At 41.6% G+C, this 27,989-nt stretch overlaps 2 protein-coding genes across 7 annotated transcripts; one reads left to right on the top strand and one right to left on the bottom strand.

Annotated features, from left to right (window-relative positions):
* The first annotated feature begins 25 nt into the window (after positions 1-25).
* On the top strand, positions 26-27,026 carry mcm9 (minichromosome maintenance 9 homologous recombination repair factor). 6 transcript variants are annotated; one of them, XM_047328398.1, is made up of 17 exons: positions 28-167; positions 1,473-1,653; positions 4,707-4,872; positions 7,662-7,768; positions 8,476-8,682; positions 8,808-8,889; positions 9,064-9,264; positions 9,340-9,465; positions 10,319-10,438; positions 10,593-10,767; positions 12,571-12,773; positions 13,958-14,161; positions 15,779-15,861; positions 16,948-17,093; positions 17,502-17,638; positions 19,448-19,510; positions 26,348-27,026. In XM_047328398.1, the coding sequence occupies exons 2-16, from the start codon at positions 1,489-1,491 to the stop codon at positions 19,486-19,488; spliced, it is 2,163 nt and encodes a 720-aa protein (XP_047184354.1). In that variant the 5' UTR covers positions 28-167; positions 1,473-1,488; the 3' UTR covers positions 19,489-19,510; positions 26,348-27,026. The 6 variants fall into 6 exon arrangements, 5 of the variants coding, with proteins under 5 accessions (XP_047184354.1, XP_047184353.1, XP_035472905.2 ...); XM_047328397.1 differs by lacking the exon at positions 26,348-27,026 and adding an exon at positions 19,918-20,028; XM_035617012.2 differs by lacking the exons at positions 19,448-19,510; positions 26,348-27,026 and having other exon boundaries at positions 30-167; positions 17,502-19,407.
* LOC118289879 (gap junction Cx32.2 protein-like) lies at positions 20,787-24,434 on the bottom strand. The gene is made up of 2 exons (XM_047328400.1): positions 24,279-24,434; positions 20,787-22,244 (listed from the first exon to the last, which is right to left on the bottom strand). The coding sequence occupies exon 2, from the start codon at positions 22,233-22,235 to the stop codon at positions 21,471-21,473; it is 765 nt and encodes a 254-aa protein (XP_047184356.1). The 5' UTR covers positions 22,236-22,244; positions 24,279-24,434; the 3' UTR covers positions 20,787-21,470.
* Positions 27,027-27,989: the final 963 nt, after the last annotated feature.

The raw sequence follows: 27,989 nt of genomic DNA, 5'->3' as shown, positions 1-27,989 counted from the left end.
CGGCGCCGTTCAGTTCTAAAGGTCCACACTCCGGAGCACCAGGGGGCGCTAATGCGCCCGTTGAACACTGTTACAGTTTCCAAAGTGGCTGCCCGCGCAACTCAAACGGGTTGTGTACACCGGGGAGGGGTAGGCAGTAAACGAATGTCTATGGCGTAAACTTTTCGGTGAGTAGGATAAGGCTCAAGTAATGTGTGCGGACAGCGAGGTGAGCTGAGCTGAGCTGAGCTGAACTGAGCGTAGCGTGCAGCAGCGTCCGTGTCTGTGGCGAACCATGTTTATATACTGTCCATGGTGGCTATACGTAGCATGTTGCCTTGGAAGCTAACAGTTAGCTCTCTCCCTCAGGAAGCTAACAGTTAGCTCTCTCCCCCAGGAAGCTAACAGTTAGCTCTCTCCCCCAGGAAGCTAAAAGTTAGCTCTCTCCCCCAGGAAGCTGACAGTCTAGTTCATATCAGGGGGCTGAAACAAGTTTTTCCTTTTTTTTTTTCTTTCCCGCGATGGAAAACATCACAAGGAGTTTGGGAAATCCAAAGTTTATTTGCAAAAGGGTAGACGTACAGTGACCAGGCTGCATGGCTCCAATGCAAGGAAAGTTTTGTGTTCTAAACAGAAGTACACCACCTAAGACAACATCTTAGTACATTTAACTGTCAATTACTTCTAGAACGTATCAACAATATAGATGTTGAAAATAAAAAACAGACAAAAAAACTGGATGGAATATACAGAAAGAGAAAGTAACGACTGGAGGAACAATAAAAAAAGAACTGAGCAGAATAAGGGTCTGTCACGTTTTCCCCACTTGGCCCGACCCGTCTCCCATCCGACCGCCCTACGTTACGTAACAGGTGTTTGACCCCTTGACCTTCGACAGAAATGGGACACCCAACCCTTTTTATCTTTTCTATATATTTGATGCGAAAGTTATTTTTTGTGCATTCCACGATCAGGGAATTGAAATGACATTTATATTCGTATTTAGTTCTGAATGATATTGTGAACTACAAGTTCAATATGCTTGTTCATCATCCCTCCTGATTGCACAGATATGAAAGATAACAAACCTATAGGTATGAATTTGGAGCTCAGGCAATGTCAGGAGAATAAAACGTCTCTTTTAGAACAACGACGATGTTGCAACATTTTAAATGTTGCTACCTGCAATGAATTGTCGGATGGCATTACCTCCCTTCCTTTTCTTTAAGGATAGTTCAGTGTTTCTAATGCTATAGCTGATAAGATGGGAAGCATTGAAACACCTTTCCTTATTATTTAGTAAAGTTATCATGGCTGCTTATGAAATACTTCCAGATCATTTCACTCAGTTTGGAAACTTCCTAAGCAAAATTGACTTTTCGACCGCAGCCCAAGTAATAGGCACACAGGGTGGACAGTGTCATCACAGTTTATAGATCATGTGTCTGACCCTCCAGCTAAATAAATGTTATTATTCATTTCTCTTCTTCCAGGTCACATCACTTCACTATGCTGATAAGCCCAGAACAGGAGGCCCTGATTGGCCGAGTATTTGAGACCTATCTGACGGAGCATCATCATGGTGACATTCTCCAACTCATTGCATATGCCAGCGAAGAGACCCATCAAGCGGTTGTTGTGAACGCCATGACGTTGTTTGAAGCCAATATGGAGGTAATGTCAACACAATTCAAAACACAATCTGTTGTATTGAAAATGAATAGAAGTCAGTCTTGGATATGGAGTACAGTTGAACTAAAGCCCAGAGAATAGGGCTGTTTTCAGTACACATATATATCACTGTATGGCACATATAATCACATGTGAAATGATCTTAGTTCAAATAAAATCATATCATCATAAAGTAATGACAGGATACCACAATTCAATTTCATCAAAAAACAATGTATTTTATTTTTATTTATTTCTCTCTCCTGGTTGGGGTGGGGGAAATAGGAAACAAAAAAAATATATATATGTATTTATGTATAAACAAAGTAAAATGTAAAATAAAACCTGTCAGACCTTGACCAGGCTCTCCCCCTTGAGGGCTTTTCTAAAAGGGAAGAGAGGACAATGGAGCACATCCCTCCACAGCAAGCTCCCTCCCCAGGGTCTGGGAGCGACTGTGGAAAGGTAAACCCGTCCTCCCCATTTACACACACACACACGCACACGCACACGCACACGCACAGACATTTTTAGAACTTTACACAATAGTCCGCCGCCCACGTTAAATATTGTCACACATAGTCAGTGATAGACTGGCCATCTGGGTTAATGCCAGAAGGGCCACCCGCTATATGGTCCGTTCAGAATGGGTCATTGTATTGATAAAAAAAAAAAAATACATTTTTTTTTGTATTTGATTATTTCAAAAAGTTATTTTATGCATGCAGCCACACAAACACACGCCAGCTAAGCTGGCGTGCACTCGACTTCATGGAGTCACTTTTAAAGTATGTGACTGTGAGACTGTGCGTGTGTTCCTGTGCATTGTGGCACTGACTTCGCCCTCGAGTCGTCAAAGTTCCTCAGAGCAGCGAGATGATCTCCTGTGTCCATCAGATGGGTGAAGAAACATACCAGCCACTGAAAAACTATGTGAGAGATTTTGACACCGTGAAAGAGGCGGCAGACAATTTTGTGAACTGGGCAAACACAAGATTTCTTAGTGAGGAATGTGAAATAGAACTGCAGCAAAACACACCAAGAAAAGAAACGCTATGCCAGGGGAGTCAGCCGAAACAGCTACAGACTCATTGGCAATCTATATAAGCAATATCCACAATGTCATTCTCCATACAGCATCAGTATCATCGTCAGTTCCTGCTGCACGGGAAACTTTATGCTGATCTAACGTGCGTGGATCCTCGTAATTTCCCACTGGTCAAAGCCAACGTATGGTTCACCCAAATGGACTTCAGAACATAAGTAAATGCCTCCAGCTTTACACTTAATGAAGATGCAAGAGTTGACACTGTAAAGTCTGAGACTGGGACCGTTTAAAAAAGTCTCCACTCTAGGGATCGACCGATACCGATTTTTTTTCATCAGCCTTAGTCAATGACCGATACGGACTACCGATTTTCTTGATCCGATATTTGGAGCCGATACTACTTTTGCTCCCTCAATTTAATAGTTAAATAGAATTAAATTCAGCGGGTTGTCTCGTCTGATCTGAGGTCTTAGTCAAAGTGGGGTTATGGCCAAGGCCTCCCTGGGTAGAGGGAGGCAAGCCACGCTCTGGAGCATCTCGGGAGTTCCCACCGCACCGGGACTCGTCCGCCCGCGAACGGGATCCCCTGCGCAAAGCCTGCGGCGCGGTCAGCGCAGAGACTACAAAAGTCCACCGGCAGCCGCGCCCGACTCTGTGCGGGGCCTGACGGGGGGCGCCGCCAGTCCCAGCCTGCTGAAGCACAGAGGGAATCCCCCTCCCGCTCTTCGGAGGAGAAGGGAGAGTTGGGTCCCCGGCGGGCGTGCAGCGCGGCAGCCTAGGACAGAGGCACCGCGATGGCACTTGGTAAATGGTTCCGGAGAGATCGCGGCCGGGCCCGATAGGCGACCGGATCTGCCCTCCCAAAAAAAACTATCGGCGAACGTAGCAGCCGCACATTGGCCGATGCCGATACACGTAAAAAACGCAAACATCGGCCGATATTATCGGCTGGCCGATAAATCGGTCGAACACTAGTGAAAACACAGTCAGACTGACACAGCCTGTTGCCTGTAGCCTACTGTGCTTTAATGGAGCAGTAAGCGATTTTAATCCAATTCCCTTTTTGAAAAAATCTGCGAATATCTCCTCACGGTCCGCTAGCTGTCGGTTCTGTTTGTGTTTTTTCAACCTAGTCACCAGGGACTGGCTGTAGCGCTAGTGCGTGTCATTTGAATGTGCTGTGAATTTCTGTATTCTTGTCAGTCTGTATGGTTTGGTGGGGTTGGTGTTGTTGGGTTTAAAAATAGGACCAGAGTGTGTTGCAAATAGCAGGGCCGTTTTTTGATCCTGATGGGCCATGTCTCTTCACATGGCCCATCATATTTATTTAGTTATTTATCATAACTTTATTTACTATCAGTTTTACTTTTCTTTTTTTGTTTGTTTGCTTATTTGTTTCGATCCTGTCTCACTGTGCTTGTTGTAGTTCGCCCTGTATGTTTTTCACCAAATGTTTCAATGTATCTTGTCCCACTTGATGTGTCTTGCTCTACTAAATTAAATAAATAAAAAATAAAAAAAATGAGGCATTTATATTGTTGTTGGCACTTTCTATTATTTTGTTTAGATCCTATCTAGATCTTATTTTTGGATGATTGGTGGCAGTTATTAGATGGGGGGGGGCACAGACAGAGGGAGGGTGCACAGTTCTTAGAAGACCAGCAAAAGATCAACAGACTACAGCCACAGTATTGACATCATCATTCAATCTGAGGGTTTTAATGGGCTCTGACACTGGAACAGCTGTGTACAGGCTGCAACAGGACTGTTTACATTGTTAATATTTTGATAATTGCTGCCCTTTTTCACAAGGAAATCACAATTATTAACCGTGACAGTTTTAAGGTATTCTCAGGTTCTCTTTTTTGAGACGTCATTGCCAATAATTCTGAATCGTAATTAAGAACCTTCGATCAAAACAAGAGAGAAAGTGCCATTCTCGGTCCACACCATTATTTGATATGTTTTTCATTAATGACATCTATATCTGTAAAATGTTTGTCCACAGGTTGGAGACTATTTCAACGCCTATCCCAATGATGTCCTGGCGATTTTTGATAAAGTGTTACACAGAACAGCAATGGACTTATCACAGGATGCTTCTCCCAAACACTGTGGAGGACAAAGAACAAAAGAGCAGAGAATGAGACACACTCTCCATGCCCGCATTACAGGTAGGTCATCCACCGTGGAAAGTGGACTAAATAGAAAGGTCTGCCTCTTAACCCAAACCTGCTGAAGTATAGATTATTCACAGTTGGCTGGATCATGACAAAGACAGTTCAAGAGTGAACTTAAATGGGACCTCATACTGTATAAATGACTCCTTTCATAGTTCTCATCATCTTTTTTCTAAACATTTATTAGATTGCAGACATGAATGATAGCAAGTGAGGTGGGAATGATGAGGATTGACATTCAACTATTGAGATAAATTAGACTAGCCTAACCCTAGACTAGACTAACCCTAACCCTAACCCTAAAATGGTAAATGTATTTGTTCTAATCAAGGAGTTTTGAGCAATTTTGTCTATCTAGAAAAACGTCTTGCCCACTTTGAAACTACACACAAACTCACTGAATGTGCAAATGTCTCCCATTTTCCACCAACATTTTCACACCCATTTAATTATCTGTAAATTAATACAGAAACATTTCGCAAATATTTATGTAAAGTTTTATTTGAAAGTGAAAATGATGACGGAAGATGACATTATGAGAACCCAAAAGTACAAACAAATTGTTGTACACATTTGTAAATCTTAATTTTCATTTGTACAAATTTCTCTCGACACAACAAACGTGAACTGGGGACCTTGTGGTCCATGGTCGCTCCCCAGACCGCTGGATCACCAGTGCCTCCCGTGATATCACAGGGTTATTGCTCAAATGACAAACCTGGATATAATGCAGCTGTCGACACAGGACATGCTGCTGATGTTGGCGGTGCAGGGACTCGTTTCCGGGGACATTGTATTTTATATGCTCACCATGAAATATCATGAAAGCATCAAAGTGCTATTTGGCAACAATGGCAATAAGCAAAGTTATTGTCCCTGTTGCACTGGTGATACTCATGTTGCTCTTTTATGATTATATAAATAATAATAATAATAATAATTAATAGGATGATCTCCTCTGAATGATCCGAAGTGTACTCTCAGTGGCAGGGTAGTAAGACGAGAAAAGAACCACCCAGTTTTGAGACTTAACAATACTGGGGTAAAAAAATTGGAGAAGAAAACTTTAGTCTATAGCACATTTCAACTACAAGGCAATTAAAGTGCTTTACATAAAACATTGACAGCATTGCGAAGAAACACTAGAAAATCACATTATAATACAATCAATAAAAAGAGAAAATAAAAACATGCTAAAGTAGAATAAGACGGTTGATAAAAGTTACAGTGCAGTACAAGAAATTAAACATAGTTTATTTACTGAAACACAAAAGTCTTCAGCCTTGATTTGAAAGAACTGAGAGTTGCAGCTTTTTGTTCCAGATCTGTGGAGCATAAAAACTGAATGCTTTCTCTGCAGACCTGTCCCAGACGACCTTTGACGTCTGGATGGTTCGTAGCAGAGCAGAAGTTCAGAAATGTATTTTGGCCTTGTATACCAACAGTAGTATTTTGAAGTCAATTATTTGACCAACAGGAAGCCAGTGAAAAGATCTAAGGCCTGGATGATCTACTTTTTTGGACTTGGTGAGGACTCGAGCCGCTGCTCGAGTTTTTCCAAGTCCTGCTTAGACATAAGTACGTTGGCCCTGAGAGCTCACAGCACTGCAACTTGAGAAAACAAATGCAAATAGACAAAACACAAGTAAATTAAGAAAACTTCTTCATCAAATTTCACAACACATGCACAGCATTTACAAAAAGCGCTGCAAAGACCACAACACAAGATAAAGCGCTGCATATAGCCTGCAACGAAACAGAAATGTTTCCAGATCTCACTTAACAGTGATGCACAAGTCTGGACACGCTTCTTGTTGTTGCGGATTTTGACTCGCAGCGCTAATTAAGGTTCTCTATCCGTCAGTGGTGTTGGAAAATGAGATAAAAAGTATGTGATTTTGATTTAATAACGTGTCAACACTTTTACGTGTCCTCCCGAAACACTTCCGTTTCGTTTAGGTCTGTTTGCAGTGCGTTTTCGAAATGCTGCACGTGTTGTCAATTTGATGGAGATGTTTTCTTAATGTGTTTCTGTTTTGGTAAGTATAAGTAGTATAAGCTGTTCACTGAATGTTTTATACCATTCCGATAGTCGACCGTCACTGCCAGGTGATTTGTTTGTTTTAAGTCTGCCTATTGCTTTCTCTATACCTATAGTATATTTCTAATATTTCTATAGTGTTGAATGTTGTGTCGCCTTATGTTGTTGCTTAATTTTTATCAGATTTCCCTTTTCTTCCTTTTATGCTGCCTCTTGGACTTTTTTGAGAAAAGAGGTTAACCTCTCCATTATCATTATCATGTCGTAATATTCTTTTAATCTCTTCCACAGACTTTTTATTATTTAATAATCCAACATTTAGTCTCCAGGTTGTTTTTTTCTCTTGTGATTTTAGTTACATTTTTAAGGTGACAGAATTGTGATCGGATACAAAACTACCCCCTGGCACAGCCCATGTGTGCAAAACTCTCAGGCTCCCTCTGGTTGAGGACCCAAGCTTGAGGGAGGAGACACAAGACTGTCCAGATGGGACAAGTGGGGAATTAATTTTTTATATATATATGTATGTATATATATATATGTATGTATACTGTATATGTATATATATATATGTATGGCTACATTTGGGGTGGGTCACCTCAACATAGTACATAGCTCATACTATACAAAGGAGTATAGAGTAAACATTTCAAAATTCATTGGAGACTGCAAGTCTTTGTGCTGAATTGCCTGCTAAACCAATTGATGTCGTCTCCTGAACCCCTGACCCTTATGTGTCCAGGTCTGCCAGTTTGTCCAGAACTGACCAGAGACACCATTCCCAGGTCCAGGGATGTAGGGCACTTTTTGTCTGTCACTGGTACTGTCATCCGCACCAGTGTTGCAAAGGTAAAAGCATGGCACATCATTGGTGAATGTTGACTGTCACATGTTACAATCGCCGATTGGGCCAGGGTGAGCAACACTTACACCCTTCGCCCGCGTGCCTTCCTTCGAGGCAGGAGGCAGGGCATAATTTTTTGGATGGCCACTCTGCTTTCTGTTATTGGTAGAGTGGTTTTCTCCAAACTACTGCTGCAACTGTGTTTAAGCCTGTCACACCATTAGGTTTCTTAGTTGTTCTGGCACTTACCTTACCACGTGGAGCCTTGTTGCATTAGATTCAACCCAGGCCAAAACTGAGAAAGTTGTAGTCTCTGCCAAAATTTTAAAAGGGCCATGCAGTTAGCCATAATTGGAAATGAAAAAAGTAAGTGTTGTCAATTTTGTTGCAGTGTTGCAGGCCAAGTTGGTTTTGTTTTGTTTGCACAGTAGTGTTTGCGCATGTTTTATCCCGATAGTATTGGCTGATATGGATCTAGATTTAAAAAAAGCTTTTGACAAAATGAAGATTTCATTTATATATCAGTTTTTTAGCTTAGCAGGGTTCCTTCAATTCCTTACCATAGAAACCAAAAATCACTGGTAATTCAGATGGTCCACTTCAAATAGGAACTTTCGAGTGTAACCTGTGGCTGACATGTGAGTGTTCCATGTCTTCATTTGTTTTGTTGTTGAATCATAAATTCAATAAGTGCCTTCTCCACTTCCCCTAGGTTCTGGAATACGAGCGCGACTACATGTGCACAAAGTGTCGCCATGTTTTTGCGATGCAGGCGGATTTCGACCAGTTCAATGTCTTTGTCCTGCCGGTGGCCTGCCCTAATCCTGATGCGTGTAACTCGTACAAATTCAGCTGTCTGTCGAGAGGATCTGAGCCGGCCGCCTGCAGGGACTATCAGGAGATCAAGATACAAGAACAAGTAGGGCAGCCCTGCAAATAATCAAATAATGTGTCTATCTTAGTATTGTTATTGTTTGTGGAGATAACAAGTCTAAAATCTGGATTGTACTTTTGGTCACTGCTAATCTTGTCCGCTCATCACAGGTGCAGAGGCTGTCGGTGGGTAGTATTCCTCGTTCTATGGTGGTGGTCCTTGAGGATGACCTGGTTGACAGTTGTAAATCTGGTGAGGACTGTAACCAGAGGCAGAACAGTGAAGGTCTTCTATGTAGTGAATTAGAGACTGTGTCTGCAGTGTGATGGCTGATGAATTGCCTCTTGAGTTAAATCCAGTAAAAAACACAGTTTGATCAAGAAACCACAATGTCCAGTGCAATGTTCACGTATTGTGTGCTCCCAGGAGATGACGTGACCGTCTACGGGGTGATGTGCCAGCGCTGGAAGCCCTTTAGTGACGCTACTCGCTGTGACGTGGAGCTGGTCCTCAAAGCCAACAACATAGAAGTGAACAACCAGCACGCAGCAGCTTCTGTGCTCATGAAAGACATTCAGCAAGAATTTGAAGTCTTCTGGAATCATTACAAACATGATCCCGTAGCTGGTATGTAAGAATTTGGCTCTTAACACCAAAAATTCGTATCATGTTTTATTTTAGTTCTTTTTTCTCTCTCTGTAGGTAGGAACCAGATCTTATTGAGCCTGTGCCCACAGGTCTTTGGCATGTATTTGATCAAACTGGCAGTGGCCATGGTGTTGGCCGGTGGGGTGCAGAGGATAGATTCTTCTGGGACCAAGATCAGGGGTAAGGCTCTTGTTTCTTATCTGTTAAAATGAAGCACCTTAGAAAGGTCACCTATTCCTCTGTGTTTTCTTTTCCATTTTTAATGATAAAAATTGCTATAATTTAATCTTTTTAATTAATCTCGGCACACTTTTTATTACCCTCCAAGCCATTAAGTTTGTATCTTCGTTAGGGCAAAGGTCATGGCTCAGGAAGTACTGGTTACATTTTTTTTTAAGGTAACTGAGCCCTATGGCTGTACCAGCCACTGCCACAGCATAAGATAAGTAAAGGATGCAGGCCTGGGGTACGGTCAAAATGTCCTTCCTATCATCTTTTCCTATGTACTATTCCTTGACCTCAGTGGAAAACGTCATGAGGTCAAGGAAAGGTGTAAAGGAGGACTGATAGGACTCAGGAAAAGCACTGCTCAGAGAATCCGACTCGACTTTCACTAAACTACGTCAATATGCGACGGCGGATATTATTGATGTGTCTGTCGTGGTGAAACTACAAATTTTGAAGATGAACTGCAAAAAACGCAGTGGCTCCATCAGCATGTTTTACCACATCAGATGTAAATTATTCATATGTAACAGTAACTTATATGATGATGTGCGTCTCTTCTGGGTCATATTCATACAATTTTTCTTCTAATTGGATGGAATCATTTACGTTGGTGCGTGTGATGTCACGTTAAATATCGCTGCCGAAATGAATTGTGGGGCGTCTACATCTCCTTTCCTTTTGCATAGGAAGGTCCAGTGTACCCTATGCTAAAGGAGATAGGAAAGGAAGCATTGCAGCACCTTTTTGTCATAACTTAAACTGGTCTTTTGTGAAATGCTATCTCACTTCCATGTGTCCTTTCTAGGGGAGTGTCACATGCTGCTGGTTGGTGACCCAGGCACAGGGAAGTCTCAGTTCTTGAAGTACGCTGCTAAGATCACGCCTCGCTCCGTACTCACAGCTGGAATTGGGTCAACTAGTGCAGGTAAGCCCTGTTCACTGTCAGCTCACAGTCTCAAAGAGTCTGTTTTCATTGAGTTTATCAGACAAGGAGTTAAACACACGTTCTGTACGTATAATCTTAACCAATCAGTTTATGTTTTGTTGGATTTGGTGACACGTGATGTGATTTGATGAAGGACTGACCGTGGCGGCAGTGAAAGATGGAGGTGACTGGCACCTTGAAGCCGGTGCCCTGGTCCTGTCAGATGGTGGTTTGTGCTGCATCGATGAATTCAACAGCATCAAGGAACACGACCGTATCAGCATCCATGAAGCCATGGAGCAACAGTCTATCAGTGTGGCCAAAGCTGGGTAAGAAACTTGTGCATTCCTAAGTATTCTAGTCTTAGCAAATAATCCAGCATCTATTTATAACGGGGTTTACCCTTATCAGATTAAAGAGACTGAAATATGGTTAACACTAATAAGGTGGTCACCCTGTACAGAAAGCAGCTGGTGTAGTTAAGAAGCTTTTCATGTTTGTACAACTAATAAAGCCACATATTCATATATTCATACAGCATTCATTATCACACTACTTCTGTCACATTCATACACTGTCTGGAGAGGCGTCAGAGGGAATTAATGGTTAGGTGTCTGACTGGGGGAAGCAGGGATCGATCGACCGTCTCCACCTCCTGAGCCACAGCAGCTCGCACTGGCTTGAGAGATAAGTAAAACATAGAACAGAAGAAAAGAAAAGGCTCTGAACACATTTATTTGATGTTTTTTCTCTTAAACGTCATGACCACATGATGCCTTTTTTCATCCAGAGCTCTGTCTGCAGTTCTATTGGCTGTCACCAAGCCCCTCACTGAAACTCAAAAACATGTCAAACTGATCAGCAAAGCACTGATAACAGAGCCTTGGAATAAATAAATAGCATAAAATAACTAAGTGATACCCATCATTAACCATCAAATAAAGCAATTATTGTGGAAGAGTGTAGTTGGGAGTGTGTGTGCACTGTGTTCTGCTTGTTGGATTGGTGTGTTCTCTGCGTGTTGTTCCAAGTTTGGTTTCACACCAAGTCCTACTGCACGCTGGGACTGTACTGTTTGTTGCAGCGGAGCAGTAGGACCTGAACCATGTGGTCATCACTGATTCTCATTTGGGATGAGTTCAACAGATTATCAATGTAATTTACATATTTTTCCCATTGAAACTTGCTCATCCCTAAAGTCTGTAGGTGTGTGAAAAAAATATAAAAGCAATCCATCTGATGGTTTTTTAAATGTTTTTTTGTCTGGACCAATGTGGTTAACTGATTCTCATCTGTAGAGTCACACCACTTCCATGCCCACGTTGATATGCTTTCCTCTTGCATGCAATTCAATTTGTATACCACCAAATCATAGCATACATTATCTCATTGCACCTACATAGTGAGGTGGAGACCTCACAATATTACAGAGAAACAAAAGTTCCCATAATGAGCCGCTCTGGGACTGTGGAGAGAAAAAACTTTTAACAGGAAGAAATTATCTTCTGCTATTATTAACTAACAGAACCGGGTCAGTTGTGGGCAAGAGGAGAGAGAGAAGGCTGTATCAGATTGATTCCTATGATTACAATATTTATACTGACACTTGCAATAACATTGTTAATAATAATAATAATAATAATGGATTTGGATCCTGCAGCTCTGGAGTCAGAGATACACTAGGAGAGAAAGAAAACACAGAGTTAGTGACATGTAATGTAAATACATAGAGACATTGAGAGAGAGAGGCATGATGGGAGTTCCCCCAGCGGTCTAGGCCTATAGCAGCATCACTAAGAGATGGTTCAGTAAACACCTGAGCAGCTCTAACTATAATCTTTATCAAAAAGGAATGCACACATTCTCTTTACAGCCAGTCTTCCACAAAGTTGAGTTCAACGTTCTACATTCAACAACATAGTCTTGTGGAAAGAAGCGATGATAGTAATTAAGTTCAGCATTATGTGGCTAGATTCTTCAGCCAGTCCTCTACAACAGTATTCTAGAAAGTAAAAAATGAAATAACATTTTTAACGAAAAAAGGTTCATATATAAAATCATGCACACACAATGTTCTCGTTGGTGAGAAAGGTGAAGATGTTGACTTATCTTTCCGTCTCATCTCTCGGCAGTATGGTTTGTAAGCTAAACACTCGCTGCACCATCCTGGCAGCGACCAACCCCAAAGGCCAGTACGATCCAAATGAGCCGCTGTCTGTGAATGTAGCCCTGGCCAGTCCTCTGCTCAGTCGCTTTGACCTGGTCCTGGTTCTGCTGGACACCAGGAATGCTGAGTGGGACCGTGTCATCTCCTCTTTTATACTGGAAGACAGAGGTACAGCTGTAGGGACTTTTATCTGAGCACATTTTGTCACTATAGGGGTGTTTTCACATTCCTCTCCTGGAGGAGGAGATTTCTGTGTCACTTCTCTGCAATTTGAAATTCAAACAAATCCTGGCGAACTAGATTTGGTACGTCACAAAAACAGAAAACAATCGCTGTTGAATATGCAATTGTAGGCAAAGAAACCTGAAAAATCTCAGTGCAGCAGAGGCAGCGCATCCACGAGAGGACGGCAGGTGTCAGCACACAGTTAGCGATAACATTAGCAGTTAGCATCCACGAGAGGACAGCAGGTGTGTCAGGAGACAGTTAGCATTAGCATTAGCAGCTAGCATTCACAAGACGACGGCAGTTTTGTTAGAGGACAGTTAGCGTTAGCATAGCAGTTAGCATCCACAAGAGGATGGCAGGTGTGTCAGCAGACAGTTAGCATCAGCATTAGCAGTTAGCATCACGATAGGACGACAGGTGTATCACCAGACAGTTAGCATCAGCATTAGCAGTTAGCATCACGAGAGGACGATAGGTGTGTCAGCAGACTGTTAGCGTCAGCATTAGCAGTTAGCATCACGAGAGGACGACAGGTGTCAGCAGACAGTTAGCGTCGGCATTAGCAGTTTGTGAGAGTTTTATGGCTGAATCTCTCCGATGTGGCCTCTAGTCATTTTGTTGCGCTAATTCTTCCACCTGTCAATCTAGCGCGTGCAGCTGTGGTGGGCGGGGCCTGTGTTATTAGCATATCATGAATATTCATAGTCTCAGAATTCCTCAATGAGGGAGAGAGAATGGATGGTTTCAAGACACATTTCAGAGGTTGTTGTTGTTTTTTTTTACTTTTTTTCGGGGGTAAACAATGTGAAACAAAATATTAGGCATAGCAGATTATTTTTATATTCTTTAAAACGTGACTGGAGGGTATCTTTAATCAGACTGAAAATTATATACATTATCATACTAGGTAGAAGTCAGTGTATAGCTATTAGTATATCAGTAAATAAATATTATTTATGAATACAGTTTTAAAAGAATCTACATTGAATACCCATGAATTGAGATCAATTGAAATTTGAAGAATGTTGGTTCAGGAATGAATAATTCGTTAATGATTCATATTGTTTTTTCTTCGGTGTGATATTCAATGTCATGAAATATCATTGTTGTTGTTCTGCTGTCAGGCCTGCCTACCGACTCTTCCAGCCTGTGGCCCATGGAGAAGATGAAGGCGTATTTCAGTGTGATCAAACGTCTGCAGCCGCAGGTGTCCGAGGAGGCCAACAGCATCCTGACACGTTACTACCAGTTGCAGAGACAAAGTGATGGACGCAATGCTGCTCGCACCACCATCCGCATGCTAGAGAGTCTGAGCAGGCTGGCTGAAGGTCAGGGTGGATCACATTCTCTTCTCTTTAGCTAAAATGGTTCAAAATAATATAAGGTTCAGCAGTTATTAAGTGAAATTACACCATGGAGAGCCTGGAGTAGTACATCGTATCAACTCATCCATAAAACCACATCTCACTTTATTTTAAACCAAATCTACAAAGACTCTCTGAATCAGGTAGGACTCTTTCTGTCTTTGACTGATGAATTGGATGTGGCCCAGGAGACATTTGCATGAACATTGCTAAAATATTGTAAGACTGTGGCCCTATGCATCCTTGAGCACCCAGTGCTCTCAGTACAGGTGCGAACACCTCCCAACACTGACCACCACATAATGATTTCTTCTTTTTTTTCAAATGGGTAAAATCTTATTCCATAGTACAGCTGCGCGCAGAGCACTGATTCACTTACGCTTTCCGTTCTATCCATCTCTCACTTGCATCCTGTGTTCCTTTTGGCAGCTATATTAGATTTAGACTTCGTCTTTAGACGAAAATGCTTATAAGTTTTAGTCAAATTTTTGTCATGTTTATCTTTCATAGTTTTAGTCAACGAAAAGTCAGAAATGGAAATCAAAGTGACAGTTTGTATCAAGTGTTGAAATTCATAAAATAACATTTCACTCTATTTCACTACTTACTTATGTAATATCTGGATTCATTTCCTTAGTCTTCCTCTTCAAAGAAATGAAGGTAATTTCATATATTATATATATATATATATATAAGTGCAGTAGAGAGACTGCTCTCCACTGCTGGAGACAATTTCATACTACATGTTTGTCATATCTCAAGAAGCATTCATCTTATCTGTCACACACTTGTCATGTGTGTTGTTTAGGGACCAAGAAAGCGCAGTGTTGAATTTGGACATGCGTTAAGTTCAGTGTTAATACATGTTAAATAAAAAGCTGATCAGCGATGTGGAGCAGCGACAGTAAAGACTTTATCAACCGCGACAATGGTGTGTTCACAACAACAACTGATTCTCCTGTTCAGGTTCTGTGTACTGAGTCGATATTTCCCCAAAACAGTTTGCTATTCACGCGTGTGAACGCATCAGTGCACGTACATGAGCGGAGCGAGGCTGCTGTCTGAGAGCTGCTCTGCTGAAGTAATATGAGCCGTGGGCTGCACTAGATACATGCCAGGGAAAAATCTAATTCTATCTTAACACTTGACATTTTTGGTCCCATCCTGTCTCGTCATTGAAAACAAGCATTTTGTCATAATTTTTACAATCGTAGATCTATTTTTAGCTCGTCAATGTCTCATTTTTCGTCACAGTTTTCGTTTTTGTTCAACAAAAAAGCAAAACACCAAAACCAAAAAAAGATGTATTGCATATAGAGTAGGGAAGTGAGATGTTGGTCAGTGGTCATAGGACACATTCAAGGTGTGAAGAGGCTGTCGCTCTCAGGATGGATACTGTAGTTTGACTGTCTCTCATCTGTTGTTGAATGCACAGTGGTGTTCTGTGTTTCAGATCCATTGGGATCCACACATCACTACATTTTTGTTATTTAACAAGGGACCTAACCTAAATCGACTAGTTGTATTTATTTTAACATAATAGCATAGTATGACTCATAAAGACTTGTTTTAACTTTGCAGCACATGCCAGGCTCATGTACAGAGAGACGGTGACGGTACAGGACGCCGTCATGGCCGTCTCTGTCATGGAGTGCTCCATGCAGGTAAGGAGAAAAAACAAATAATGATCACCAATACTATGAACTATATTTATATATCAATTTTTCTAGTCTTATTGAACATCTCTTTACAGCACAAGTCACATTCACACCGCACTGCTGTTTATCACGTTTCTTCTTTCACATTCCAACTCTGCTGGAAGAGCCTTTGGTGTCGAACCACTGACCTTTGGGTTAGTGGACGACCAACTCTACCCCTGAGCCACAGCCGCACTGTAGTCTTACATACATAGATGCTGCACTGGCTGCTTCTGCCCATTGCTGTGATGCACCAGGGTGTCCACCACAGTGGACCAGGCCAGGTCTACATGAAGGAAAAGTTTTGTCTCCAGTTTCTAAGATTTGGCCCATTTGAAAATTAGTTTGTGGTGGTCAGTGTTAATATTGTGGTGGTGGCCACAAATAAACCAGTGGGCCTCATGCAGGAACCGTTCGTATAAACAGATTTCTTCTTAAACCGTGCTTACGAATGGTTTAGGAAAACTTTTCCTTCATACACCAATTTTTTTAGATTTCTTTTAAATACGCACAGATTTTACGAGTGGTCCTGACCTGTCATAGCAGTCACGTATTGCTCGGCTGTTAATCAAACCAAGTTTTTCTTTTTTACTTTCTGTTCCTTTTTTCATCACTTTGAAGGAATTATAGGTATATAAATTAAATTAAATTGATGTGGATAATATATACATTTCACCTCATTATTTTGACATTATTCTGTTTAACCCTGCAATCTGATGTGGCATGTCCGTACGAACGTCAGGAATTTAGGATAAGAATACGCACATGAGACTGTATGTAGTGGCCACGTATCCCAGACCACAAATGTTTCGATGTGTCTTTGGCAAATTCATACCTGTGGGTGGCTGTGGCTCAGCAGGTAGAGGCGGTCGTCCACGATCCATAGGGTCGGCGTTTACTTCCAGCTGTCCACTTGTGATCAGAGAGGGATGTTGATCAGGTGTTCTCAGTGATGTGATGTGACTGAGTCATGTTCTTGTAGTGGGGCTAGGACTTCAAGTACTGCAATTGTCCTTTGTGCCAATCAGTAATGGCTCTCCTCTACTCTTACAGGGCGGTGCTCTGCTGGGAAATGTAAACGCTCTGCTCACCTCTTTTCCGTCTGAGCCCGGTCAGCAGTATGAAGCTCAGTGTCAGGTTCTGCTGGAAGGACTGAGCCTACCACTGCTCCTTCAGAAGGAGATGGACAGACTGGCCAGGTCGGTAACTGACTGCTTTCTCAGTTTGTTCAGTGTCTCTCCTAGTAGCAAACACACAAATCAAACTGCTCATAGCATGTTTTGACATTTACTTTACAATGTGACTGAGCTCAAACATAGATCAAACGTTTACAGTAAACTGGAGAATGACGCTTATTCATGCATCTGGGCTTGTTGAATGTGTTTTTGTATAACCTCTGAGTTCTCTCTCAGTTTGTTCAGTGTCTCTCCTAGTAGCAAACACACAAATCAAACTGCTCATAGCATGTTTTGACATTTACTTTACAATGTGACTGAGCTCAAACATAGATCAAACGTTTACAGCAAACTGGAGAATGACGCTTATTCATGCATCTGGGCTTGTTGAATGTGTTTTTGTATAACCTCTGAGTTCTCTCTGTTTGCCAGGCTAAAGAGCAACACCTCCCAGTTTGATCCAACAACTGCTCATAACCAGCATCCTCTCGGAGAAATCACCGGTGACTTCAGGGCTAATGTCACGGTGGAGAGTGGCCTGGACTGGTTCCACTCCATCACGTCACCAGGTGATATGACTTCACCAGTCATTACATCGACTCAAAACCTCAACACAACCACAAAACCAAACTCCAGTGGGTCGAAAACAGTCCCAGCGATTGATAAGCCGAACTGTCAAACTGAAGAGGGCATTCAAGGTAACACAGGCTCAACATTAAACCATGGTGGAACAGTTACCGTTTCCTTAGAAGAACAAAACAAGAAAAATGAAATCATGCAAGAAAAAAGCTCTGTAACCCAAGAGGAGGTCAATCAGCTGGAGGGACAGATAGATGACCAACATTCAGAGATGTTAGGGTGTGTGGTCCAGAAAGTCTCCAGGAATCTGAGAGACAGAAGAATCCGGCAGCTGGAGCTCAATGATCAGCAGGGTGACCGAGAGGCAGGAGACAGGGCGATGTCTACGGGTGGTGCAGGTGGAAATGTGACAAGTCGCAGCACACTGTCCTTAGATAAAAACTGCAAATCGAATAAACTGATACAGGAGGACCAGTCCTGTTGCAAAGAAAGGAGATTTGAGAAAGAAGACGAGAGGAACCAGGCTGAGGATAGGAATATTAGTACTTTGCTAAAGGAAAAAATGGCAGCTGAATTTCACACAAATAAAGAGTTACATGCTAAGTTGTTAGAATTTACATTCAAACCAAGGAAGATGAGACCTTTACTCCACAACCACGACTTCAGTGCCAGCTCGGGTGTCAGTGCAGAGCTCCAAACTGATTGTATCCCAGGCAGCAGAGATCTTCACATGTCCACAGAAAGCAGAGTAGATAAACAGATGTTGGTCAGTCATGATGAGTCCGTCAGCCCACCTACAGACTCAGAGAAGAACAACAACCAGAACCAGTACCGAAACCCAGTGGAAGTTGGGTGCAGAAGGAAACCGGTGAGCTGTGTCAGTGAGGCGGGAGAGCATGGATCTCGTCCTTGTTTCACATCAGTCGAGCTGGATACAGAGGATTTTTCCTCAGGTAAGGAAAAACCAGCACAAGGAAAAACTGTAGGTAGAATAAAGAGGATTAATGATACAGAAAATCTGTGTCGGCAACAAAAAACCAAAGGTGATGAGACTATAGCAGATGGATTTAGTGGCACCCCGGCTTTAAATTCCAACACTCAGATCAATGATTCAGCACCGTTCCGACCAGGCCACACAAAGTCCATTATAGACTCCTCGACCTTGGCTAAACTCTCAAGATTCTCGTTTACCTGCGGGCCTGAAGCCACGACCACAGCTCAGAAGAAGGTGGAAAAATGTTCCTTTAGGAGAACCGTTGCTGAACGCTCGATAACAAATTCTGAAGTCATGAAAAGTGGAGATTCCCCTAAACACAGTCCCTTGGGAAAGACAATAAAAAATGCTGTAATGATGGACAAAGTAATGGATGTATTACTGTCTCCGGCCACAGGGCTCACACCAGGACCAGAGACACAGTCACCAAGTAAAACCATCTGTCCTGGTGACTCTGTGAGCACTGTGAATCTGAAGAAGAGAAAGTGTTTTGAACTGGGCCGTGGTTCCAAGGGTCCATTCTCTGGACTGCCCCTCTTCGGCTCTGTTGAATTCAGTAATGACGTTCTTGACACTGACTGGGATCAAGAGGTTTTAAAGAAAACCAAAGTTTAATATCATATGTTCCTGTCAAAATGTGTTCAGGGATGAAGTACACCGCAGTATTGTACATGATGTTACATTTTGTGGTGAGGCACATGATTTGAATTGTTTGTCTGATGTTACCCCCCCCCCAACCTGAAAATAAACCTCTTTATTAATTACTCCAGGAGTCCGGGTGTTCATGTTGTTTTTTATTTCTCAGAATATTGGGTATCCAGATCCAGATGGTCTCCAAAAGTCTGAGACCACTTTCTCATCAGGAAAGGTACATCATTCCCTGGTTGCCAATAATTACACATTTTAGTAGCAAAAAATTCAACACAAATGCTACATCGCCACTAGTATTTCATCACCCAGTCCATCCTGAAAACCCACAGTATCATGTGCCTATTCACATTGTAATCCATGGAAATCTAGATGTGTCCTATACAGGTCTGGTTCCTGTGCTAACACTATCAATAGTGGGTTCCTCAATAGTTCTGAAGAGTCAGAAAATATGCAAAGAAGTTCACTGTAGTCGGATTGAGTCACTTACAAAGAGTTTATTCTGTTCTCTCAGACAGCAGCTTCAATCAACTCAAGCCAGACAGTGTTAGAAACAGTTTGCAATGCAAACTCAAGTCACCTCAGACGAATGACTGATAAGAATGTATGTGTCATTGTTTCCAAAAGGTCTCCATTTTAGGTGCACAAGTAGAGTGGGCAGCAGGTGTCAGCCATAAACTGGATATAAAGATGAACATGGTCACTGGGTCGGAAATTGAAGCCGATGTAATTGATAGCTGGTACCGTCCAATCGGCGCATGGTTGCACGTGGAGGTGATCTTGAAGCCGTTATTTTAAAACATTGTGTTGCTTTAAAATGAAAATTACATTTGGGCCACTTACTATACTCAGATGCAGTTCCCACTGTGAATGCTAGGCATCATGATCCAGGTCGTCCTGCTGCTGATGTGAGGTGTACTGTAGTGAAAACTCTTAATCTGGTTTGATGGAGAGGATTAACCAGTGAAGCTTAGGTTCTGTCTCACTGGAGGACGAGAAGCCGGAGCTCATTTAACTCCACCAGCATCTTGACTATTAGAGTTCTGCAGGAGTTCACAAGACCCCACATGAGACTCTCACTTAAGCACACTCACTTTATTTGGCTCCACATACACACTGTATATGAGCAAACATTCAATGTGATGACAGTGGACCAGAGCAGACTGACACTCACCTCGGTCTCCTACACTAACTCATTCAAATAATCTCTTAAAAGCTCATGATGCAGGGCTCCTGGCATAACATTTGAACTCCCCTAACTTTTTATTTTTACAAAAGATATAAAATAAATATTAGATGTAGTAACTGTGATGTCTTTGATGAATAGAGTCATAGTAAAGAGTGGTTTAATCTAATTCATGTTTTCTCAACATTAGGATTAATTGTGATGACTAGCTCATGCACTGTGCTTTATGGTTTCAAGCTATCTCCAAATTTTCCTCTGTACAGACTAAACAAGTATGTTTGCACCCAAGAAAATCTTGAGTGAAACAGTGTTACCTTGTTGTACAACAGATGTCTTTAATATGTAAAAATCACACAAATACACAAGTACAATTTAACAAATAAAAACTTTAAGAAAGAAAGTCCTAATAAGGTAATCCGCTTTTAATTAAGCTTAGCTAAAAACAACATTTATTTACAGATGAAGTTTAGAATAAATTGAAACCAAAGTGCTTCAGCCAGGACATGTAGAGGGGACTTATGTCAGAATGTGTATTTCCTTTCAGCAAAATGGTTGATTTTATGTGGAAAGAACCATTCAAAACCACTGACTGACCAAATGAACCCTTCTATCGTATTTACATTTGAAATAATTGATTTTATCAGGGATTTAATATTACTCAGCTTTTACTGTAAAACTCTGACATGTATTAAAGTTTCACACAAGCACAACTTTCTTCAATAGTTTTTGTATCAGATAATGTCCAGTATACATCAACCACAAGGGTTGAATACAATTCATCCTGCTGCTACTCATACCTCATTTATTCAAACCCATAAGTAAAATGTAAAATATGTCAAGTAATACTGTAGATACACAAGGTACATGATGTGTAGGACTCTTTCAAATTTAAAACTGGATATGACTCATTGGTATATCTATGTAATATCTATGTAATATCTATGTAAAAGAAGCAAAGTGAGGTTGCAGGGTCCCCATCTCGATTTACGGTCCTTCAGCAGAAAGTCACTCTGTCACTGAGGTCTGATTTGTTGAGGCTTTGCACCTCCGCAGAAAAAGAGCCGCTGCTCCGTCTTTTCCTCCCTTTCATCTTTGAGATGATCAGGTGAAACACCTCCACAATGTTGAGGATCACAGAGAGGACAGCAATCGACAACATGAAGACAATGAAGATGGTTTTCTCTGTGGGACGACTTATGAAGCAGTCCACCGGTGCTGGACAGGGGTAGTGCGGAAATGAAATCTTAGCAGGCATGAATATGAAGCCATAGAGGTAGTACTGGCCAACGATGAATCCCACTTCAAGCAGGATCTTGACCAGCAGCTGAATTATGTAACTGACCAGCAGGGCGCCCTTGAGCTCCACTTTGCCATTTTCATCCGAATACTTTGGAGTTTTGATCATCCCATTCTTACCAAATTTCTGCCCCAGGCGTCTCCTCAGCTTGTTTTCCCTGCGAATCACCAGCAGGACGTGGCCCAAGTAGATGAGTGTCGGTGTGGAGACAATGAGGATCTGGAGGACCCAGAAGCGTGTGTGAGACAAAGGGAAGGACTGATCGTAGCAGGCGTTTTTGCAGCCAGGGCTCTTGGTGTTGCAGTCCATGTTTCCTTGTTCATCTCCCCATATCTTATCCACGCCAGCAGCCAGGATAAAGATCCTGAAGAGGAAGAGAACGCTCCTCCAAACCTTCCCCACCACCGTGGAGTGGGACTGTACCTTGTCCAACAAATCAGACAGGATTGACCATTCCCCCATGATGAAAGCCTGTGAGGGAGAAAACAGAAAGCACTGATGAATAGTTCAGATACTGTCAGATTAAGTAAAAAGACTGTATTAATATGGAGCTTTTCTTGTCTTATCGACCACTCAAAAGTCACACATTCATACAGCGCCGCCATTTATTGACGTCCGATAGCTGTCGGATGAAATTTAGGGTTACGTGTGTTGCCTAAGGACACTTTGACATGCTGACTCCTATCACTGGTTGTGCAATACGTGCAGTATGCATAGTGTGCAGTATGTGTAATGTACAATATGGGTCATGTTAAATATGCGTAATGTGCAATATGTGTAAGTTATGGCTGGGTTTTGAATGTGTTCAGTATGTGTGACTTGGGGGTTTACCACTACTACTAGCATGGAGGCAGCTATATGTGTGCAGCATTTGAGTCCAAGACAAATTTCCCCACAGGGACATTAAAGTGTGTCGTATCGCATGTATTCTCAGGGTCATATGATAGAAAATTGTATTGGCAATGGCATCGGAATCCATGCATATAGATCGCTAAAATGAGTAAGGCTTTGGGTATATGAATCTGGTATTCTGAATAACAGTTTGTAATATTATTCTTGACAGTTAATAAAAGCAGATTGACCATGTTTTGATGAGACTGTTTTCACCAGAGAAGACAGAATGGCTTTCATCAACCTGTCACTGGCAGCTGGGTGATGGCAAATGCTTTGATCGTGTGTTTTCCTCTAACAGCGTCGTTTTGTATGTACTTTTGTATGTACTTTGACAGCCACACATTTACAACACCTTTACAACATACACAACCCCACCATACCCCAAGACCCTTGATTCAGATGAGGAGAAACTTTGTTAAGACAGACATGTTTTGGTGTACACATCAGGGCAAAGTACCTTGATGCAGCCCTGCGCACAGAGCATCCATGGTTCTGTCAGCTGGCAGTGCAAATACAGTCACATTTATGAACCCACAGCACAGGCTGCACCAAAACAGAAAACACGTTCTAGAACTCACTATTAACTAGACCTGTCACGGGTTTTTTTGCACGACATATGAATTTAATGCATTTGGAAAAATACTAAGAACTCCATATTTTCTGACATTTTATAGACCAAACCAGTGATTTATTAATCATATGACGAGAGGACAGAAGCAGCGAGACTTTGCTGGACTGTTGTTGACAGTCATTCTTATGCCAACACACTAGGGCTGCAACTAACGATTATTTTCATAATTGAGTATTCTGTCGATTATTTTCTCGATTAATGGTAAATGGACTGTATTTATATCGCGCTTTTTTAGTCATATAGACCACTCAAAGCGCTTTTCAATTAGTTACTCCAAGACGATGTTTTGTTTTGTCCACACACTAAATATATTTAGTTTACTCTCACAGGGGAGCAAAGAAACCCCAAAGCAATCGATCATCATGGGAGAGGTTCGTATCGAAAAAAAACATTGTATCATTTAAGCTGACTGGACCTGAGCAGCCAGTGCAGAGATGGAGGAGCTTTTTTTTTTAGTCCTGCAAGTAAAAGCAGCAGCCATGCAGATATACATCCCATCCCATCTAACTTGCCAGATACATACAAATAATTCAGAACGAGTCAAACAAACCACACGTGAAAGACACCTATTCTAAAACGTTAGATCCTGACTGCCTAACACATTGAAAAAGTAAATGGCAGTTTAGACTGAAGGATACAAGAAATCCTAAATAGTTCATATTGTGAATTTTTAAAAAAAGTATTTTTCCATAATGCCATATATTCCTATTCCCTATCGATTTTTAATTTTACATGATTGGCTGGCATTGATGCTAATATCCCTGGGTTGTTGAGGCACATAATAAATCAGATTTCAGACCACATCAGGACACACAACACCTCCAGTACATGTTGCATGTTGTGTGTACATGTAACATTCTCTGGCTGTGAAGTAAAATAAAAATAATTCAGCTCCCCATCAGGCTTTTCTTAATTGACATGAATAACTGATATTGCATTTGTACAATATTAAGTCTCCACAGCGTAACAACTGTTCCTACCTTAATGAGGAGCACTGCCTTGATCAGTCAGTCCCTTCACCATGGCTTGCATTCTCGCACTTCCTTCTTATAATTCATGCCAAGATTGCATAATCATCAGATTTCAGCTGGGTCTAAGTGAGCCACCAACACTCCCCAACGTCAGCATGACTGTCTGACATTCAGCGGTTTTGAAATAGACAGATGTTGGGAAATCACAGCTTAGTTACACACTGTTGACAATAACTGACACCCCATCAGCTGTTCCAATATGTTGAATAAACCTCACTCCTCTTTGTCAACCGCTTTGAGCTAGTTTAATTGAAACGTGTGGGGACATGTGTACGTGACCAAACACAATGTCCAAGACAAAAAAACAGGTAGAATTTCATCTCAGGTCATAAATGCCTGTTTACATCTACTAATCCTTGAATGACATTCCAGCATCATATTTTTATGCTAATTTATTATTATTTAATTAACAGTTTACAGCTCAATTCGTTTTTTGCTCGTTTGAATGGTGCTGACTATAAAACATGCTGCCAAAAGTTCTGTGAGAAATAAAACACCAGTATTCCATAACTCAGTAATGTTGTTGGCTATGTATGTCTTCCTTTAAGGGAGTGGATTATTTGTTTCACAGTTTAGTATGAGGTTTTAGATGGCTAGTTTAAGCAAAGTGCATTCTGAACAATGGATTATTAATATTTTATTTTACGAATGGGGAAAAGATTGTATCAGATTAGTATCGGATCAGTATCGGCAGATACTCAAGGTTGCAGGATCGGTATCCGATTGGACATGAAAAAGTGGTATCGTCCCATCCGTATTTATCATACTCAGTTATGAAGTAACCTCTGAACTCCAAGCACTGACTGGTACACAGGGCTGAAACACTGACTCTGTTTTCTCTCTCCCCTAGTAGATCTGACCCCAGATCTGCAGGATCCAAACCCGTCATTATTATTATTACTATCATTATTATTAATAACATCATTGTATTTATAAGTATCAGTTTTCACTAATTATAAGTATCAGTCTGGTAGAAATTAAAGCAACTGTTATACTACCCCCCCCATCCCCCGATATGTTTACAGTACATGTCACTAACCCTGTTTGTGTTTTCTATCTCTCCTAGTGTATCTCTGACCCCAGAGCTGCAGGACCCAAACCCGTCATTATTATTATTATTGCTATTATTAATATTAATATTAATATCATCACTATATAATGACAACAACATAATTGTATTTTTTAATTATAAGTATCAGTCTGGTAGAGATTACAGCGGCGGTTGTACAACTGTCCTCTCTCTCTCTTCTCTCCTACTGTCTCTCCTCCCACCCTCTTTCTGCCCACCTCTCCTCTCTTCCTCCTCTCTCTCCTCACCCCAACCGGTCGAGACAGATGACCGCCCACAACTGAGTCTGGTTCTGTCAGAGATTTCTTCCTGTTAAAAGGGAGTTTTTTCTCTCCACCGTCGCCAAGTGCTTTGCTCATTGTGGGATTTGTTGGGTTTTCCCTGTAATATTGTAATATTGACCTCACTATGTAAAGTGCCTTGAGACAATGTATGTTGTGATATGGCGCTATACAAATAAAATTGAATTGAATTGAATTGACTATTCACATTCCCTGATGAATAGTCAATTCCCTAAAACAAAACTCTCAAGATAATCTAAAATCTTCACACTGCAGTGTATGCAGGCCACACAAATCTTCTACCCACAGTATCACACATCATCTAGTATCAGCTCAACACATACAGCTCTTCTCATCATCCAATCTGAGGCCTTTGTCTGCTATGAATAGATGGATGTCACATAATATCCTGCTGCTAAATTCAGCTAAAATTGAGATGCAATGAAACCGGTATGATCAAGTAATACTTAGTAACATTTCTCAATAACTGTGAGCTTGTTGATGCTCCAGACTGTTTTTAATGACTGTTGGTGAAACTGTTGTAAGGACAGTCTTTAGAGTGGTTGGGTTGTGGTCACAAGAGGTCTTGTGTCCACACAGGCGTTGTGGTCACAAGACCTCTTGTGACCACAACGCCTGTGACTTGAACCTCTGGCTTTTCCTCCCAGGGAAGGCGCCTCCCACCAACAACCTCTCCATCACCATTGAGAACTCGGTGGTGACCACTACTCAAACTGCAAGGAACCTGGGTCCGACACTGGACGACCAGCTGTCCTTCAATGACAACATCGCAGTGATGACCGGCTCCTGCAGATTCATCGTCCACAACATCAGGAGGATAAGCCCGTTCCTCACCAAGAAGCCGACGTAGGTATTGGTGCAGGCTCTTGTCATCTCACGCCTGGACTACTGCAATTCCCTCCTAGCTGGTCCGCCAGCTTGTGCCATCCGACCTCTGCATCTCATCCAGAATGCAGCAGCCCTGTTGGTCTTCAACCTACCAAAATCCTCCCACACTACACCGCTCCTCCTCATCCTGCAAAGGCTTTCGGTTGTGGCTCGAATCCGATTCAAGGCACAGCTACTTGCCTACCATGCTGCAGATGACTCAGGCCCTTCCTACATCTAGAACATGGTCAAACTTTACACCCCAGCCCGTCCACTCCGCTCTGCTACTCCCTCATTGCGAGGGGCAGGCAGCCACCGCTCATCTACATCCCGTCTGTTATCTGTCCTGGTTCATCAATGGTGGAACAAGCTCCCCATTGACATCAGGACAGCAGAATCCCATCAATGCTTCCGTCGCAGACTGAAAACGCATCTGTTCAGACTGCACCTTACTCCCTGAATTTATATGTATAACAAAAAAAAACTAAAATGAGCACTTGAAGCTGTTTTTGCCTATTTGATAAATGTTCATGTGCTCTATTTTGGGATATATCTTCATGGTTGAATGCACTTATTGTAAGTCTTTTGGGACAACAGTGTCTGCTTCATGAATGTAGGGTGATGTAATGTACTGTGACTCCAACGACCTCGCTATAACAGTCTCACCCACAGTGGTTCCAACAGTCTGGAGCATTAACAAGCTCCGCCCACACTCCAAAGAGGTTAAATACCTCGATGACCCCAGATGAATGAGAATCGCCACAGACAATAACTGTGAAGTATTTTGCATATTAAACACATCACGAATACCTTTGTTCACTTTTGTAACAGCTAAAATTGTTTCTTTTCTATCTTTAGCACAGACTGAGAAACTTATCCCAGACTTAATGCTTCATATTTTCAGGCCTGCTCATGCTCGTGCTAAGAGTATTCAACTGGTTCAGAAAGCTGCAGCTAGACCACATTACACATATTATTATTATTATTATTATCATTAATATTAATATGTTAAGACCACAGATCACATGGAATCAAAACGTCCATATATGATCTTTAAATAGACAAAGGTTTGATTTATTTTTTTTGGAAGACAAGCTCATATCAGAATTCATGAGACTTAAGTTAAGGTGGACATTCATCACAATTCTGAGCTGGCTGGAGTCAGCAGGTAAAAACAAACATGGAGGACAGCTGGCTGTGGTACCTGATCTGATTGTAAGACATTTCACAAAACAGTATATATCTAATAGATCACTTATGTCTAAAGTATGTGTATAGACTTTAGCATAGCCTGAGAATTCAGATCTATCAAATTCCCTTTTGGACACATTTCTGCACATGAACTTGTCTATGAAATGAACACAGACGTATATTCTGGGTGTAAGCTCAATGAGTCTTTCTCATGCCTAAGTGGGAGGTTAG

This window comes from Scophthalmus maximus, chromosome 18 (genome assembly GCF_022379125.1).
Source record: "Scophthalmus maximus strain ysfricsl-2021 chromosome 18, ASM2237912v1, whole genome shotgun sequence".
In the NCBI taxonomy this organism is placed as follows: domain Eukaryota; kingdom Metazoa; phylum Chordata; class Actinopteri; order Pleuronectiformes; family Scophthalmidae; genus Scophthalmus; species Scophthalmus maximus.
Note: the sequence above shows the minus strand (reverse complement) of the source record. Positions and strands in the feature narration are given on the sequence as shown.

Coding starts and splice junctions, on each gene's coding strand:
- LOC118289879 (XM_047328400.1), bottom strand. CDS start 22,235: ATGGGGGAATGGTCAATCCTGTCTGATTTGTTGGACAAGGTACAGTCC.
- mcm9 (XM_035617012.2), top strand. CDS start 1,489: ATGCTGATAAGCCCAGAACAGGAGGCCCTGATTGGCCGAGTATTTGAG. Junction 7,769..8,475: donor TCCGCACCAGTGTTGCAAAG/GTAAAAGCATGG, acceptor CACTTCCCCTAG/GTTCTGGAATACGAGCGCGA. Junction 12,774..13,957: donor TTTTATACTGGAAGACAGAG/GTACAGCTGTAG, acceptor TTCTGCTGTCAG/GCCTGCCTACCGACTCTTCC.